This window comes from Anopheles coustani, chromosome 3 (assembly GCF_943734705.1).
Source record: "Anopheles coustani chromosome 3, idAnoCousDA_361_x.2, whole genome shotgun sequence".
Taxonomy (NCBI): domain Eukaryota; kingdom Metazoa; phylum Arthropoda; class Insecta; order Diptera; family Culicidae; genus Anopheles; species Anopheles coustani.
In genome coordinates, this window is record NC_071288.1 from 46,425,808 (window position 1) to 46,443,256 (window position 17,449).

The 17,449-nt window shown below is 46.3% G+C and overlaps 1 protein-coding gene across 1 annotated transcript; it reads right to left on the bottom strand.

Annotated features, from left to right (window-relative positions):
* Window positions 1-1,689: 1,689 nt before the first annotated feature.
* Window positions 1,690-14,144, bottom strand: LOC131259008 (uncharacterized). The gene is made up of 4 exons (XM_058260418.1): window positions 13,231-14,144; window positions 7,764-7,899; window positions 7,156-7,691; window positions 1,690-1,996 (listed from the first exon to the last, which is right to left on the bottom strand). Exons 1-4 carry the CDS (start codon window positions 14,142-14,144, stop codon window positions 1,690-1,692), a joined length of 1,893 nt encoding a protein of 630 aa, XP_058116401.1.
* Window positions 14,145-17,449: the final 3,305 nt, after the last annotated feature.

Here is a 17,449-nt window from a genome sequence, read left to right on the forward strand (position 1 = left end):
GAGTGAATTTTGGGTCGACTGTTGTTTTTTTTTTAATTTGCCGGAAGCGCTGTTTAGTGAAATTTGTTTTTAATGTTTTTCGAAAAAGAAAAATTTAATTTACTTCTATTTTTGCTCCCTGTTATCTGCCCCAACCGCTATCGGGTGAAGAACGGTCAAACTTATTCCATCCAGCTGGGAGAATCGGGGAAAACACCGACATTTTGGGGTTTCCACAGTCTTTGATGGAGCACGTTCACAAGCAAGCGCACACCACGCTCTTCGCCGGTGTGCGGTTGATCGGTTTTATATGTGTGTGGTCACGGGCCGTAACCGAAATTATCGATCCCTCAGACGTTCGAGATCACAGCGGCCGCTACGGAAGCAACTCTGGCAGAGCGGGAGGGGGGTAAAGTTTTTCCGATCGACCAGGAAAAGCCAGCCAACCAGCCCGGCCCGACACACCGGGTGGTGTCGATAAATCACGGCCCAACCGGTTGCGTGCGGGAGCCTCTCTCCGGTGGTTCCCATCGGTTTATTTATTAGTCCAGAGTCAGAGAAACCTTATTGGAATGGTTTAAAAGCACAATAGAAAAAAAGCACACGGATGAAAATTCAAAAGTGGGGGGAAAACTAAAACAAACGACCCGGGAACGCTGGAAATCTCCCTTTAGTGTGTGGGTTTTACCTTATTCTCAACACCCCCCGTCAATAGCCCTGGATAAAAGAAAATTAAAAAAAAAAACACGCACACTTGTTGTGCTTTCCCTTCTTTCAACCACACACCACCCCCTCCCCCCACCTAACGAGTGGTATTTTGCCAAACGACTGCCCAGAAAGTGTTGCTTCGGGGTACGCCGTAGTGTTTGATTTGATTAGACCGGAAAAGTGGACCTGAGTGGGTGAGAAGCTTTTCTGCCTAAAATTGCAGGTGTTTTCGCTCGCCTTTTTTTCGAGCAACTCCGATTTTCTGGTTTTCCGGAATTTCATACGATACGGAAAGCAACAGCTAAGCTCTTGTGTCGATATCAAGAGAGGGGCTTAAGAGCACTCTTTTAATTCGTCACATTAGTATCGAAGGAGGGTTTATTTAAAAAGACCTAAAGGATTATTTTTAAGAGTTTAAAAATAATTTTAAAACACATTCCTTGAGTAACTAACCTCAATACTACCAATTAGGGATGAGCACATAGTTCCAAACATCCTAGCTGATATCGGTGTTTCAATTGTGGCAATTGAGTCTTACTGCTTTTATACCCTTTTGAAAATTTTCCGGAAGGTTGTTTCCCACATGCACACACGCACACACATATATAGATCCACAAACGATCGAAAACCAACCGAAGCACTATACGCCCTATAGTCAAACGGGTGAGTGATGAATAATGAAACCGGTCGGTCGGTTCGGTTTGGTTCGGCAGGATTAACAAAGGAAGATGAATGCAGTCCCAAACAAATACCGAACCTCGAGATAAAGCAATCACGGTGAAATAAAGGATTTTCCTCGGTTAGCCACGGGAGTGTCTGGAGCGAACGGGAGGCAGGAACGCGGGGATTGGGACAGGGAAACCTAGTGGAAGTGGGATCGGAACTGGTCGAACCGTGATCGATTCGGGTGCCTCAAATGGAGCGACGATGAGAACGACGAGGATGATGATGATGATGACGTCGATGATGATGATGCTTGTGAACCCTTTCTGATGCTCTCGATCAGGGCAAAAAAGAGGGAAGTACGTAGCTGTGGGTTACACTCTCCTCCGCCTTCACCAAACCGAGCCCGTCCGGGTCGTCCACGCCGACGGGTTGACACTGACCTTGCTGCTGCTGCTGCTGAGTTTGCTGCTGCTGCTGCTGCGATGGAGGCTGCTGCGTCTGCTGTGGCGGTCCGTAGTGAGCTTTCATCGCCGGATCTTCCAGCTGGTGGCAAGTGCCGTACTTTGGATCGGCGTCCGGATTGTAGTGCACGTCGACCGCGTGAATGTACTTCGTGTCGTCGACGTACTTGCCGTTCGTGAGACTGCGAAAGAGTTGCGAAAAGAAGGGAAACGTTGGTGATATGTAGAAGAAAGGAGCATTTTTTAAATCGTGAAAAATTGAGCTACGTGGCGTTCGTACGGAAAGGTGACCCGCTCTTAAAACATGAGAAGGGAGGAGTGGGAGTAGTTTTCAAGTAAGTCGTTGAAAGGAAGTATGTACACTTCCTTTTTATTTTATGCTTGCAGGAATTTTACGACAGGGTTCGCCAAAAAAGGCGTTGGTGTTTTCTCATGTTCTCAGTTTGGGGATCGAATATCGTGTATAAATAAATTCGAACCTTAATAACGTAGATTTATAGTTTCTTATCATAACCCTCTTTAGCGATTTGACAAGATTTTCCCAGACTTTGCCATCATAAAATTCACGACTTACTTCATATTAGCAATATATTTCAACAGTTTCTGGTCCTTGTTTATGTTTGCGTTATTGATCTGTTCAAAACATCTTTCATTAATCTAAGTATTGATGGGTACTTGTGCTACTTACTTTGGCAAAAATTAGAGCAAGTTGGCCAGGGTTCATGGGAAATCACTTCGTGTAAGTTATGTTCCAAAATTGGAATATTGTTTTATTTTTCAAAACGAATAAAAAACCAAATCCGTATCAAATATGGAAAAAAATGTCGATGACAGATTATATCCTTGTTATCTAAGAATCAATCCGTTTCACATAGCTTTTTAATTATTCTTTATGAACTTTGTTTATTCAAATAAAAAAATCCATATTAGTTTCCCAAGTCAAGTTAAGTAGTACCATTCTCAAATGATTGCAAATTGAAATGAAACACTGTACTTTGTCATGTTTAATCTCTGGTTCGATCGCTCAATTTGCCACCCATGTTGTTCAATTATAGTTCTTCAATGAGCGTTTAATTAAAATCTCTCCCTAATGCGCTCTTCAGCAAACGCACGAAGATGATTAATTTCCTACCGTATTGCTTAAGTACTTCTGTAGGAACTTTTTTTTTTCAAACAATCAAACTTTGATAGTTCTCGGTTGCTTCCGACTGTGCTCATTATCGCGATATTAGGGAGGACATCCGGTTCCGGAAGGAGATAAATTCAGTTCAAGTGGACACGAGAAAGAGCCGACTAAAGTGACTTCGCTTTCCTTGAATCCCCCCCTCCCTCCCTCCCTCCCCATCACAGAGGTTGACAGTTTCACAGTTTGTAAGTTGCTGGAAAATTTTAATTATCTTCACACAGCAGCATAGTAGATAGGGCCATCAACGTTTTTCACGCTCTTCACGCAAAGTGAGGAGTACACGAATTTCACAGCCGAACAGTCAAAGCGATCTTTTCCACCTTTCTACCGGCGCTCAAATTACAACCGAGGCGAAGGTTAAACAGGATTCATTTACTCAAGTACCATTATCTGTTGGCGACTTACAAATAGCGCTGAGGAGGGGGCGAGCAAACAGAGATGGGAGAAAATCAGAACTCCATTGTTTGCAACTGTGTGTGTGTATGTTTACTTGGGGATTTTCTTCTGTCGTTCATTATCGGCCACCGGCGAGATCGTGAACGAGTCAGTCAGTGAGCGGGTGGCGACCGGGATGACCCTTTGCAGCTCGTAAAGACTTGCTGCAACTTCATCAGTTGGGGAGCAACAAATGTTACCGACAAAGAAACAAGCTCGGGACAAACTTTCGCACGGTTCCGTTTTTCCAATTTTCCGTTTGCACCCTCCCTCCCTCCTTCCCTCCCCACTACCGAAGACAATGCGCTCCTCAACCAGTTGTGATCACCATTTGTTGCACCCGAAGTTGCAGTTGCCGTTTGCAGTTTGCGAGTTCGACTTGTAATGAAGACTACGAATGGCCAACGCTCCGTCGGTTCAGTTGTACTTCCTCTGGTAGGTGTTTGAAATGCAAACAAAGTTCCCGGACTTTGCACAAGAAGTTGCATCCTGTGTCGCTGCAAAGCTGCGAACTGGTGAATCCTTCACACACATCGGAATCGATGGAACATCCCACCCCGAAACCCGTCACTTTAGCTGTAGTTGTTTGTTTTTTTTTTTCGTTTCGAGTGTTTGAAAGTTGCACGTTGCGGAACGGCACTACGTCCACTTTGGTCAGGTTCGCTGCTCGGTTCCCAAATAGTGGCCTTTCTTTTTTTATTTTAGAAGAGGGCGTACACAACTGGACGTCAGTTTGCCGTTGTTCCAGTTCCCGGTACCCGCAGCATCGGAAAAATAGTTGGAAATGGAATAAGATGGATGAGTCTTTCCGGGCAAGGAGTTTGAAAGAAAGCGTCGAACTTTGTTCCGAAAAAGTCTCCAACAATTTATCGATATCCAGGCAAAAAGGGGCTAGGAAAAACTTGAACTCGTATTGATGATGGCCTGTTGTAAAGAAAGAGGGATGCTGAGGGGTGTAGACCGGTTGGGGAAAGTTTGCCCTCCCAGCATGAATTCTTAGTACACTTGCCAGTCGCAAAATGCTCATCGGTAACAGGACTTCTCCACCACGAATCCACCCGTCGTCCGTCCGGCAAGATATGTGAAAGCTCCGTTGGACGAGAGTAAAAAGGTGCAGCTGTTCGGTTAGGTTTTTCCGAGTTCTGTGTTATGATGTGCTTTCCCACTTGTGTGGGCCACGTGCTGGCCGGATGTGGAAGGTTGTGGTTCAAAATGGGGGGGGGGGTTACAAATGTTACTCACATGCCGGTAGTTCATCTGCGATAGTCTGATCAAATTTCGATTATATTTTCACTACAAACTATTGCAGCGCCTCGCTTGCACGAACAAACGAGCGAACATTTTGATTGGTGCTGGTTGAAAAAAACGTACTGTAAAGCTATGAAGTACGAGCGATGAAAAATGAGGAGAAGAAGGCATCGCAGCAAGAGATGAAACAATCGAGATTGTAATTGTTGATTGTGAACATGATGGCTGGGAAAAAGCCGGACAGTATCTATTAGTTGTGCTCGTTAGAACTTTAGCATTTCGTAAGGTTTTGGTGCAGAATTTGATTGGTCAGGGGTCGTGTTTTGATGTACGAAATTGGCTGATCATGAGAACACCTGCAGGTTGCATGATATGTAACGATACTAGAAGATACTGCGGTTCAAATATCTCACATGATCCTCTTGTGTTGAAAAGAAATACTCTTCGAAAAGTGCAATTTTGTGTTGACACAATTTTGTGTCATACTGCAGGGTTTGTTCACAGAGGGATTCGATTCGGGGCGATAAATCGTCAATGGTAATGATGATTAGAGATCGTGCATAAATAAACATGATTTGAGATTATTTGAATTAGTTTTTACAATCAGTCATTTCGTTTGGAGAACAAAAAAACAATTACATTCAATTATATTAAATTTCATACATCTTAAATGCACTTATGCGTTAAATGCACTGAGGCATTAAATATCACTGTTATTAATTGCGCTTGTCCAGCGAACAGTGTTACGCTATGCTAATCATTTACACAAAAAGATATGCAAATAGTTTTAATTATGTCATGAAATATTTACACGCATGGATCATTAGGACGAGATCATTTACATCCTGTTAAAATGAAACGCAATAATTTCATACTATTGCACTTATTGCACATAATTACACATAAAGGCATAAAAGGTTAGAGTATCTCGTTGTACTTTTTTTAAAGAGAATTATATATTTTTATTATTAATTGATTTTATTCGACTGAGCAAATGAAACATTTTCAAGCTAAAATAATTCTTGACCATAGTCGGTGCTACATGAAATTTAATACAAAATAATATGGGGCGTGAATGTTTTTTAAATACTAACTAGAAATGATCCATCCTAGTCGGGCTTCATTATCGTTTAGTATGATACATATACTGGTCAAGCATAATCTGGTCAAGGATCAGCATAATATTTCTAGCATATGCCCATATTTTCCAATTTCCTTGTTTTTTCCTAAGTGCATTCCGCGTATGCAGCATGCATTCATAGTTTACTGAATATCGCTGCGATTTTCCAACCAAAAGTTAGCTTCCGGTCAAAGCGTTGAAAATCAACTAAATCATCCACTGCCGGATTGAATAAATTCCTCAAATCTGATAAGCGTATTTCCTGCATCGGTCATGTCTAATTTTTGTAGGTTTCCTGGAAAAAGAAACCAACGTTTCCCGTTGCAGCGCTCTTTTATGCTGCGTTGCGTCGAATTTCATCGGTACCGATGCGCTTCGTGGAAATTGTAATTCCAAAGGCCATCAAAGCTAACATACCATGCCAATGCTAGGTGACTCCATCAGGTACGTCGTCATACGCAGTTGTATGATTAAAATTAGCCAACAGTGCGTTTCAGCCAACTAAGCTCACTGGAGTGAAAGGACGACCAACCGGTGCAGACTTGGCAGGAGAGATTTTCTCATCGGCCGTCACGATGAATGAGGGTTTTGAAAGGTTGCCCGAGGCATTGGACTGTCGGATGGATTGTGTTTAAACCGGTGGGCAGTGATGGAGAACTGTTTTTATAGTGAGAGAATGTAGATAGCCACATATTTGAGCGTTCGTTCAACTCTTGCATGCAACCGACAAAGTAACTACAACTAGCTTGTAGTTTTTTTGTTACATAAAATCCTTCCTTTAAATCCCATAAATAACCTTAATCCTTGTACGAACTTCCTCCTTAGAGCCCTTCAGCTCCTAGATCCTTCAGCCAACGAGAATGGGAATAATTAAGTTATAGCAAACCCTTGAGGCATCCTAGAGCCATTGTCTGGTCGGAAGCGGGTTTATCACCGGACTGGACTCAGGACCATTCCTTTGGTCCGTAACTGCTCACCTTTGTACCATGGTAGGATAGTCCCACAATCACAATAGCCCTACGCAGCAACAGAGAATCCACGGGCAAGGTAGAACGGACGGAACGACGTGGGTTTATTTGTCCACGTGTGGCACATATGCGCAATCGCACACACACAGACACATCCCCGGTGTGACCCATATAGTGGCCCCATCAATCTACTTCCGGAAGGATGACGCCCGGACCTCACTCGCCGTCGTTGTCATCGACGGGGGTTCCCGGTTCCGAGCCGGGACAGTACATGTCCCCCCTGTCACAGTGGATTGTCTCTAAATCTCCGTAAATAATCGTAGGAATTGTTTCATTTCCGATAGAAGCATCCCCTCCCTCCCCTCTCTCCCCCCGCGTACTCACCCATCGGGAAGTCCGGCCGTGCAGTGCGTGTCGAACTTGTCGTCGAGCGGCGCATAGTGGTCCGGCTTGTGGTGCTGCTGCTGCTGCTGTTGATGCTGCTGGTGCTGCTGGTGCTGCTGGGACGCATGGTGGTGGGCGTGGTGGCCGTGGTGCGGATGCTGATGCTGGTGCTGCTGGTGGGGTCCCGGCTCGTCCGCACCCGGCTCGCCGACGCCCGCCCGCGACGGACTGCCGTAGTCGAAGTGCTGCCGCACCGGGAACATGTGACTTTCGGGCATGTAAGTACCGTATTGGGTGCTGTACGACCCGTACGGGCTGACGGCCGGCGACAGCAGGTTAATGTGCGGCCCGAGCTCGTACGGTGCCTGGTAGGTGGACCAGCTGTCGACGCTGCCCGGCGGCGTCACCGTCGCGGTCTGCGGAAACTGCCCGAACGTCGTACCGATCGGACCGTTCAGCGGCGCCGACGGGCTGTTGTTGCCAAGGTACGCCGACTTCCGGGGCGGCTCCCGTTTGCGCCACTTCGCCCGCCGGTTCTGTGGAAAGCAATCGAACGAGCGGGGCCCATTAGGAGGCACCATTGCGGGGGAAAAGCGTGCATTACTCACCTGGAACCACACCTGCACCCGCGACTCGCTCAGGTTCAGCTTGAGGGCGAGCTCCTCGCGGGCAAAGACATCCGGGTAGGGGGCCCGCTCGAACGCGTGCTCCAACTCCTCGAGCTGGTAGGCGGTGAAGGTGGTCCTGGGGGAAAGGAAAAAGCGCCAAAAGTGGGAGTACGTGTGAGTGCGTGTCGTTCCGGTGATGCTCGATGATTTGTGCTATTATTCGCCCCCGACTCGGACCGAAGCCATATAATAGCATTATCGAAATGCAAAATATAATGCTCGATGCGGTACGGATGACCGGATGGGCTTGTAAAATTCACTTTTCCCCCCTCAAGGCAAGTTCAAATGATTGCCCGAATGCCTCGGGAAAAAGGCACGGGAAAAGCATGCAGACCTTCCTTCAACAATATGTAGTTTGGCCGCAATCAAAGTGCAAGACAAAGGCCAGAACGGAGCCATTGTTGGCTGGAAGCTACAAGCATAGCTGCATGTCTATTGAAGAGGAAGCTTCCTCGCATCTACGTGATACACCGAAACCAACCGGACGTTCCGTTCTAATCGCATTTTGCACCAGAACTTCGTGCCGCCTCGTGCCCCGATGCCTAAGCCTGCGAGATTTTTGCAGCCACCTACCTTGAACCTACTCTCACACAATTCTTCGCCCGGCGCCCGAACTGGAATGTGGGCCAAGAATGTTAAATAGAAGTGTACGGCATCTTTGCCAGCCCGGCTTTGCCCTTCGCATCGCGCACACAAAGGAAAGGAACTTGGTAATAACAACAATATTGGTCAGCAACACCGGTTTCCCGGTCTCTCCCTGGATCCTCCAACCCTCCACCACCAACGGTGGCGGACCCTTACGGCTAATGAATACAAATGTTTTTCCCCAGTGCATGCCCGGACCACGCCACACTCGGGTGGAATTAGTACCGATTCTTACTAATGTCTCCGTTAGGCCCTTCCATGCCAGAGTCTCCGTTTCTTTATGAACCCCGTCCCCGTCGTTTGCACCAGGATTGCAAGGATTTTGTGGTTCCCGATTGGCTGCTGCTGCTTCTCGGGGTCGTGCATGAAATTTTTATCGCTCTACAATGCCCCGGCCTTACGCCGGACCAACGCTATCGCCCGGGCAGGTCAAAAGATGCAGCTCCAGGAGTCACTAATTAGATTGGAACCGGTGTGATGTACAGTCTCCCCGGTTCTTCCCGGCTGGGTCGAGCTTACGGGGAAGAATTAAGCAGCCACTCGGGCACCAAAACAAGGCAAGCGATGTGCCCGTCATGCGCTGAAGATGCTGATACCTTTGGCCGCTGCAATGGAAACGGGAGGGGGCACGAAAAATTCATAAACACCATTAAGGCGCCGGAGTTCGAGTGGTTCTGTCCAGGTTTTGCCCAATTGTTAATAGTCCATTTTGTCCGGACGAATGTAAAGGGAGTTCCGAATGATCCAAAAATATGGCACAGCTTTTCGAGAACGCACGTTCTGGGCTTGTTTCTTCAAATTCTGGTTCTGGTTTGTTCGAACAATTACCTTTCATTAGGCTACCGAAAGGATTACAAAATCGATCGACAAAATTACGGGGTGCCTTTTGTCGCAAACGGCCAGAAAGGCCGCATTAGGATTCGATTTAGAGTCACACAGCAAATAAACTATCTGTCTTGATTGTAGAACACAATTGGGCCGAATTGGAGACTCGGCATCCGTTTGGGGTTCGGCTCAGGTAATGTGTATTTATGTTTTACCATTCTGAGCCGTTCCTTTATCATTGGATTATTCTGTAAACCGTGCGGTGTAAATACAACTTAAGGTGGTCTCTGGTGGCGTCGGTACGGTAGAGGCATGGCTTTCCTCGATCTACGATTTACTGCATTCTAATGGATTGATTTTTTCGCCAAGGTATGCGTGAGAGTTCATTCACGAACCAAATATGGATTGCGCCATGTCACGAGCCTTTGATCGGATTCGATTGCTGGATAACATGCGACCGCACACACTCCGCAAGGAGATTGATCAGAATAAATAAATCTGACCTCGGTGCCCCACCGTTCGTACACTTTTCCTCCTTCGCCCCTCCGGAGGGTTCACATTCCTGGGTGTCGTGCATGTACGGGTTTTCGTTCTCCAAAGGTATCCTTCCAAGGAACACGCTTAACCATTCTGCACAGCGCTCTACCGACGTGGAACGGATAAATAACTTACACTTAATCAAGGTTCACGAAAGTGGCAAAAAGGTGCAAAGCCCTTGACCAGAAAGATCTTCTTTCCCTGTGTGCTTGGAACGAGGTGCATGTGTTTGACGAAGGTGACCGAAAAGATGTGTTTTTTTTCTGCGAGGGCCTTTTGTTAGTACTTTTTTACTTCCTACAATTTTTCGGTTTGGTCCTCCCGTTCAGCTCACCGAGCACAGCGCTATTCGACGGCGAGTGAATGGCCCTCGAAGTTTTCGGATCGGAGTTTTCGAATCTACAACAACCAACTACCGAAGGCCGGTAATCAGAGCCCCCTTTCGACCATCGACGGGGCCAGATCGGGTTTGCGCTCCGGTGGAGAGCTAAGTTGGCAGAAAAAAAGGGTATCCCGGACGAATTACTTCATTGTAAGATGATGATTACATGGTTGTTGGGCCGTTTGTTACGAGGGTACGGGAGCGGTTTTTCTGGGTTGGGCCGCTTTTCGCACGGCAACACCGGCCCCGGATCGGAGTGGTCGATTTAATCCGATAAAGGCGGAGAAACATCGATTGGGTAGTGTTTGTGTGACTGTGTGTGCGCGTGTTTGTGGTTGATTAGTAACACGGTAGGATCATCATTTGTTAGCCAGTTCTAAAAAAGGATGGTGTAGATCCTGGTCCTTTTTTGTGCAACCGCAATGGGATGAATTTAAATTGTGGTTCGCCAAAAAGGGGGGCAAGAAGAATGGGTAGTAAAACGATGCAATTAGAAGAACGTTTCGAGTTTAAAGTGTCCTTTTCCTCGGGGATGTGCTCTGCGAACCAACTGGTGTAGTTCAAATTAAATTCATTTTCAATCAACATAACTTTAAAAGAGTAATTCCCGCTGGACATTTCCTAACGATTCCCCTCAAAAACTCCTTAATGCGAACGAAAAATGCCTCATTTTTGTACGGGCCGAAGCGGTCTGTTACAGTAATTCTGCTGGAAAAACTGCCCGAGTGCTTGAACAATTCCCTAATTTTGTTACAGGCCGCCCATAAAAAAATGAGGAGTTTTTTTGTGAGCGCTCAGGAGTTTTGAGAGAAACCATTAGGAAATGTCTAGCGGGTTTACGATGCAAATTGAAGTATAATCAGTGGCGGATTTAACGGTGCGCGGATTGAGCGGCCACGGGGAGCCCCGAACATCAAAGGGCCAAGTTCGTAAAATTTTTACTTAAACAAATATTCTGTAGAATTTTTCAACCTTTTCCGATGAAGTATATTGGAACGGAATCAGACGTACAATAATTATTATAATGTATCCTATAGAAATAAATGCTAAGCACCATAGCGAAATAATAAAAGAATGGTCCGGTATATAATCCGGGTTGAAGATTTACAGAAAAAAAAGATTTTAGAGTTATTCAATCGGAAACAAACATGTATTAAATGTTTAATGTTTCTACACATTTGCCACTGAGTATAATTTACCGCTGAAGAATTATGGTCAAGCGAAATGTACAAAATTATGTGCTAAATTTGGCATCTAAAGCAACATTTTTCAGGCAATAATGTTTGACGTTGACGATCTGACTTGGCATTGAATTACATAAAATAAACTTTCAACTAAAAAATGAAGTATTGTACATTGAAAAGTTCCATCCATTACTTTTATTCCACATGCCTTGCTCAATTCACTGTGAATTTACCAACTAAGTAAAGGGACTGGAAAAATATTCTAATGAAATAGATTCAATAAAAGTAATGAATTTTCACCTTGGGAACACTTTTTTCATCCCGTGATGTATATGAATAGTTAAGCGAATTCTTTTTATGAAAAATAAAATTTCATCTCGGCTTGTGCTTGGCAAAATTTCTCTTTGTGCTTGGCCAATACTATTGTTTCAGCTATTTGTGTCCGTTCTCAACTGACAACGACCGTAGAGCGTTGCTAACAGGAAAGTTTAAATTCATTCTAAATAATGCCTGAAGGCAGTCACTCAATCGATAATGAGAGGAATGAAATCCAAACTGCTTTCAAAATTGTTTTAAAACAAAAAAAAAACCCTACGTAGGAAGAAAAAGCGCTACACAACACAAATGTAAATGTGCGGCGATGATAGATCGCATTCCGATGGATGTGTTATGACTTTACGAATTTTTGGAAAACTGCGCCGGCGGGCAGAATTAATGGCGCCGTCCTGGATCGAACGTATTGTTGCCGAAGCATTCGTCTGCCGGGCCCGTCAGTTGGGTGTGTTGGGCCTGTCGGGCATCGTCTGACGAACTGTCTATCTCCATTGCGAATCGTTCTGTCTGGATCGAAATGGTGCGTCCGCCGATGGGCCGGTGGTGATATGTTGGATTTTCCCATTTTTTGTTCCACGTGTTCTTTTTTCCTTTTTTCTACCCGAAACCCCAATTCACCACGGCGAACGTTTTCACTCGACCCTCTGTTTCCGATGCCATCCGGAATGTGTCCTGGAAGTTGTGAGTGTGTTTTTTTTCTCGATCGAATCGAATGTTGAATGCCTCAACAGGACCGGGGAAAATGAACGAACCAGGGTGAACAAAAAAAAAAAAACCAAAACCTCCCTCAAACGTCCCACGCGATGATGAATGCCGATAAAATCTGCACTCAAAAAAATACCCTGTCACATTGTGTCGTTGCGTGGGTGTGTGTGTGTTGGGGTTGGTGCTGTGTTTTTCCTCGAGCATTTTCCATTCGGGGTAGCATAACGGCCTGCGGCCCGTGGAGAGGTGCTAATTGAGTCAAGGGTCGGAGGACGAGCCCATCGAAGGGGCATCGTGAATCGCAAATTTGATGCGCAATTCAGAGCATTTTTTCATCGGGGGGTGTGTGTGTGTGTGTGTTTTTTATACTTATTTTTGCGGGCGTTGGACGTCAAAATGGGAATTTAACAATGTTTCATTATCGGCAAAGGTCGACCCTTTGGGGGGAGGCACTTTAGGGGGGGGTATGTTGAGCCGCGTGGCATGGTAATAAATAATCCTTTAATTCTATGTTTGCATAGCACGTCGGGCACGCGAAGAAGGGGAGCGACAAAAAAAAGGTGTTTGCCCTTTGGTGTTTTTTTTTTCCAATCCAGCACCAAAAGGAAGCGCAAAAACCAAGCTTAAAATTGCTGAATATACCTTTTAACGGCTGTCTTTTGTGTGTGTGTAATTTTTTGTGTGTAGGGTATTTTTGAAGGATCCTCCCCATTAAGGATCTTTTTTTCGAAAAATAACATCCATCCCAATTTTCCACCCTGTAGATCGGGCCCGGGAAGTCGTTTTCCACCATTACCTGGTCTTCTTTTTCTTGATCCCGTTCGGGTCCGTTTTCTTCTTATCGTTCTTCTTCCCGTTTCCGCTGCCATCGAGGGGGGACGCGTTGCTGGCGGTGGTGGCCGTCGGGGTCGACGATCCGGACGCCCCGTTCATGTCCACGTCCGCTTTCCGCTGCTTCTGCATCGCCCCGCCCGCGTCCACCAGTCCGCCGGGTTGTCCGCCCGGCTGGGCCGTGGGTCCGGGTGGCGGCCCGGGATGCTGGAACATTGCGATCGTCGTTTCGTAGTCGAGCTTGCCGCCCCCCGGGCCCCCGCTGCCGTAGTCCAGCACCTTCGAGCCGTTCGGCGAGGACGAGGACGAGGTGGAATAGTCGAGCCGCCCGTTGCCGTTGTAGTCGAGCGTTTTCACGAACTCCAGCTTGCTCCCAGCGTCGTGGCCGATCGGCAGGGCGGTGTAGTACTCCAGCTTGCAGTTGACGTACTCGATCGACTTGCCGTTCGGGCCGGCCACCATGTGGTGGTGTTGCTGGTGCTGCTGCTGCTGCTGGTGCTGCTGGTGTGCCGGCGGGGAGTAGCTGGCCGAGGACGGCCCGTCCAGCTTCCCGTTCGCCAGATGGTGGTACTCCACCTTGCTGAGGTTCGTGTAGTCGACGGTCTTGTAGCTCGGCGAGCCCGCCACCGCCAGGATGCTGTTCACTTCCGGCAGGCGCTGGTGTTGCTGCTGCTGACCACCACCACCACCACCACCGTCGTGCGTCGGAGAGTGGCCGATGCCCATCATCACCTGCAGATTGCCGTGGCCGGAGGCGGCGTTGGCGACGGACGTTGGCGACGGGCCGGCATGGATCGGTTTCGCGCCGCCGGCCAGCGTTCCGAGCGTTTCGCTCGTGAAGTCGCCGAATATCTGGTCGTCGAAGGTGGACGGTTCCATACCATGGACGAGGTTGGGTTCAATGTTTTCCACACAGAACGAGGCTCACTTTACACTGGATTCTTTTCCAAAGAAGGAACTCCAAACTTTTTACTTTTTTGAGGAAAGAATTCCTTTGAGTTGCATCGACTAACTTAGCTTAATTCATTGTGCACCGTAAACCAATAGATTTCACAGCTTTTTTCTTTTACCACCCCAAGATTCCTTTGCTTTCAGTGGTGTTAAGAATCTTGAATTCCATTCAATTGAAATCGAACGTGACTTTAATTGGTAAATCAACATAAACACTCCGGTTTGTTGTCACTATCACGAGGATCAGGTGCTTCGCGCCAATTATCCTGGTTTCTTCTTTCCTTTCTTTCCCTCTCCCTCTCTCACACACCTTCTGTCTCACTCTAGCAATTAGTTTTCCGATACAATTAGGTAGGAGCGATTTGTCTGGCAGGAAGAATCACGAGCTAGGATTTCGATTAATTTCACTTGTGGGTTTTAATTTGTTCTTCCCATCCGCGCACACATCAAGCGGGTATAGAAACACACACACACCCTACACCGACAAACCTATCACACACAGCCACACACTCTCGCACACCTACACTCATTTACGAAAACAATCGCACGGAAGAGCACAAAAAAACCGACGGCAAACGACACCACCACGCGCCCGGGGCGATACGGCCGGGTCGGATGCAAAATTATCAATGAATTAAATATAGCGCTTGATCAGCTTTTTATACTCAATTAAGATCAATAAAGGCCAGGCTCCGCCCGCTCGCGGATCGCCGCGGCCATTTTCGTTCGTCCCGGCGGGAGGTTTCCACGGTCGCTCCGGGTTCGACCCAGCATGACGTCAAGAACGTTTTTGCCGCCAGGGGGCGGAGCTATGCTTATGCTGTGGTGCTGAGCGAGAGGTGTTGCGAGCGAGATGGTCCGCGAGGGAAATGCGCCAGCGCCTGGAGAGATGCTGGTCCTTGAGTCGTTTGCGCCGAACCCGGGGTTTCGGTGCGCGCCTGTGTGCGTTCAGCGTCGGTACGGATACGGTCGGTAAGGAGATGCACACATCACACGAAGGGTCCGACGACATCCGTCCCGATGAGGGCCACGTGTGTGGATCGATTTTGAGAGTGCGGCCGTTCCGTGTGCGCTTCCCTGGGATCGTTTTATCCCATCGGCCTCGTCATCTGGTCGGCTGTGTGCGTTTTTTTTCCCCTGGCGCAAGGGTATCCGACTTTTCTTGCGCACCGATCGTGGATGGGTTGGGAAACGCGGCTCGTGCGTGTTCTCCGGAGCGGAAAGGATACGGGCCATCGTGCTGGTGCGCACGGAATGCCGGTGGTTGTACGGTTTTACCCCCTCGTAAAATGAAAAGCATTAAAAAAAAAAAACCGGTGACTTATGCCGATTGAAGGGTCGCTCTTACGCAGGGAGGCTCGTCGTCATCATCGTGACTTTTCCCACCGACACGCGATCACCTCGACGCGCTCGGATTTCGACCAGCGCTTTCGTTTGCTTCCTTTTCCCCCTGGTTGCAATTTTTTCCGAGTCCGGCACGGGATAGTTTTGCATTTTGTGCGGGTGATCTTTCCGTCCTTTGGTTGTATCGGATTTGGTTCGTTGTTGGACTCGGACACACCGGAGGGACACTGTCGGTTTTGTCGAGGGGGAAAAACCTTCCGACGACCCATTACTCACACGATGTGGGCACTAAGTAGGAAATGATGTGGGTGATTCTTAAGGCGAGTGGTTTCTTGCGCGACAGGCGTTGAGATGATGGTATTTCGACGAGGTCGAATCGTACTTTAGCCTGCGTGATCCCAAAATGTATCACATTCTCGCAAGGTTTTCCTTGCGTTGACCATCGATGTTTTGAAGCAATGTAATAGTTTTGGTTGGCTTGATTTATTTTATAAGATTTCATTCCCGTCTGTACAATTTCGAAGAAATATCATTTATACCTATGTCATTTTTAATGTTTGCCAATAGTTTTCCCATAAACGCCAAGAATAGAATTTTTGTCACAATTTGTGATTTTCATCTATCCATAAATATTCTGTGAAGTGAATAAAAAATCTGATTCTAAAATTATAGCCTATTTTGAACAATTTAACCCTTTAACACGGCGGATTTTTATTCTATATCCAAGGATATGTTTTAGCAAAAGCAATATTAACCCCTTCATAGTTTTGTCCGAGCCTGGCTCGGCCACTTTTTTTGACACACGTTTTTCCTCTACTTTCTCTCTTTAAACACGTTTTTATTCATTTATTTGACTCTAATCGGTGCAATGGAACAATTTTGTTGCTTATGATTGCCAAACTATTGCTGATCGCAAATAACACATATTGTAGAACAAAAATACTTGCATAGCCGCTTGCAAATATACCATTTTTTTTATCAATAAAATCCTAAAAACTTGAGGAAAATAATGCTTTTTTTTCAGCCCTAGACCAAAACCTATACAAAAAGTAAAAAAAAAACAGTGTGACCATTTTTTAAAGCCATTTTCTCCACTAGGCAGGACTGTCAAGGGGTCAAAAAGGTTTAATCGGTAAGAGAAAAACAGTTGCAATGGAGAAATTTTCATTTTTTTAATAATAATATAAGTATTTTTATAGGTAAATCAAATTTGAGAAACAATGAACCAGTGATCAGCGACATGATAGCAGAACCGTTATGACACCGCTGCACTGTCAAAACTAAATCCGTGGATAAAGTCTAAATTTCCTGTACTTTAGAATGAACAAAATATTTATAATTGTTTACGTTCACTGCTCAGTAGACTGCTCCTTGTTGCATTTACCAGCCAGTGTAATCGCTTTGAAAAAAGCGAACGACATAAAGCCATGCTAAAACCAACAGTAATCCGTCAGCATTTTCCCCCGAAATGTTCTGTGGTGGCTTACCGGGTGCCTTAAGAGCTTCCGGTGGCTTGATTTGCAGAGCCATTCCCTCCGCTAATAGCGCCATGCTTAACGATAGCAAGGGCATAAATTGGAATACAGCATCGCTCGATTGGAGCGAGTACAATCGCGGTTCCTCTGGAAAGCGTTAAATTAAAAAGCGATGGATTTCGAAGCAGTGGAATGGTATCTTACAAGTATCTTACTTTTGGGTCGCAGCTTCAGCTCAGCTAAACTAGGTCGCTAATGGAGGAAACCTCGCGCTTTAGCAACCCAGCAAGCTGAACATGTCGGCAAAGATCGAAACGTCGAGTAAACCACGAGAAAAGAAAAACAATTAGAAGAAACACGGCGAAGCAACAACATGACGGAAGAAACAACACCAACAATAAATAGCTAGAAACA

Excerpts from the sequence above, each read along its gene's own strand:
- LOC131259008 (XM_058260418.1), bottom strand. The coding sequence starts at position 14,144 with ATGGAACCGTCCACCTTCGACGACCAGATATTCGGCGACTTCACGAGC. Across the intron at positions 7,692-7,763 it reads GGGTGCAGGTGTGGTTCCAG|AACCGGCGGGCGAAGTGGCG; the intron begins GTGAGTAATGCA and ends TGCTTTCCACAG. Across the intron at positions 1,997-7,155 it reads ACGGCCGGACTTCCCGATGG|TCTCACGAACGGCAAGTACG; the intron begins GTGAGTACGCGG and ends ACTCTTTCGCAG.